The following is a 969-nucleotide window of genomic DNA, read 5'->3' on the forward strand; positions in this document are numbered from 1 at the left end:
TCGTGTACATCAAAATTACAAATGAATGATAGTAAAATATAATAATAATGATGAGTGATGTCTGTTTGGTTGTTAATAATAATGTTGTGTAGAAGGTTGATATTTTAAATCCACACAACACATAAAATCTCTAATGACATACAAGGAACAGCACAAAACATGCCACAAATATATCAAACAGACACACATTTATGAATTTAACACGAATATAGTAATCTAAAGATATTTGTGTAGTCTGTGTTTTGCATGATTATTTTAATGCCTCCAACGATTAGTCGAAGCTCGTTTTCCCTTGGCACTTCGAACGCTGAGGCTTCCTCCGGGTCCCTTGCAAATTCTTTTCTGTGAGCCGCAACCGCTGGATGTGACCCTTGCAGTGTGCAAGATCTCCCCCGGATGCCTTGTATGATCTGGCTCACCAGTCTTCAAGAGCGATTAGAGAACTCCAAGTAACCTTTAGGGAATCTTCGAATTGTCCCCAAGGGACTTCTCATCAGCTTCTGCGAAGTAACTGAGGCGGACGGAGACTACAGGGTTTATCAAGTTTCCATGGTAAAAAAAACTGCCCTGTCTTTACGTAAGGATATCCATGACATTGCTAAGGTTAATGGCCACGTGCACTCAGTTTTCCAGAGGACAGTATATCTCGGTCCTTAAGAGAAAGGAGAGACTAAAGATCATCTTTATGGGAATGTACATATAGCTTTAGCTCCACGATTTTTTATCCTGGTTTTCAGAAGCTGTGAGAGATACACAACGGGTCCCTGACACATCGTGTAGTGGTCATACATCTCGGAAATGATTTTGCAGAGATTCCGATGTCAGGGATTGACCTTCACCGAGCTCAAGGATGATCACAGACTGGTTTGAATTTAAAGGGAAAACACAGGTGCTGCGAGACCGTATTCGGCGGTGACTTTGTTGTGCAACAATGTTTCTTAAATAACGGGTGTGCTTCGAGATTCTTAT

The 969-nt window shown here is 41.1% G+C and overlaps 1 protein-coding gene across 1 annotated transcript in view; it reads right to left on the bottom strand.

The window, feature by feature from the left end:
- The window catches only part of LOC119588158 (inactive pancreatic lipase-related protein 1-like), an 8,002-nt gene extending 7,211 nt beyond the window's left edge, over positions 1–791 (bottom strand). Inside the window, exons 1-2 of the mRNA XM_037936863.1 lie at positions 698–791; positions 270–410 (exon numbers count right to left, since the gene is read on the bottom strand). Of these exons, the coding sequence (XP_037792791.1) occupies positions 270–410; positions 698–791 (235 nt within the window). The remainder of the gene's footprint in view (positions 1–269; positions 411–697) is intronic.
- Between the last annotated feature and the right edge of the window lie 178 nt (positions 792–969).

Source organism: Penaeus monodon, chromosome 23 (genome assembly GCF_015228065.2).
Source record: "Penaeus monodon isolate SGIC_2016 chromosome 23, NSTDA_Pmon_1, whole genome shotgun sequence".
NCBI classification, from domain to species: Eukaryota; Metazoa; Arthropoda; class Malacostraca; order Decapoda; family Penaeidae; genus Penaeus; species Penaeus monodon.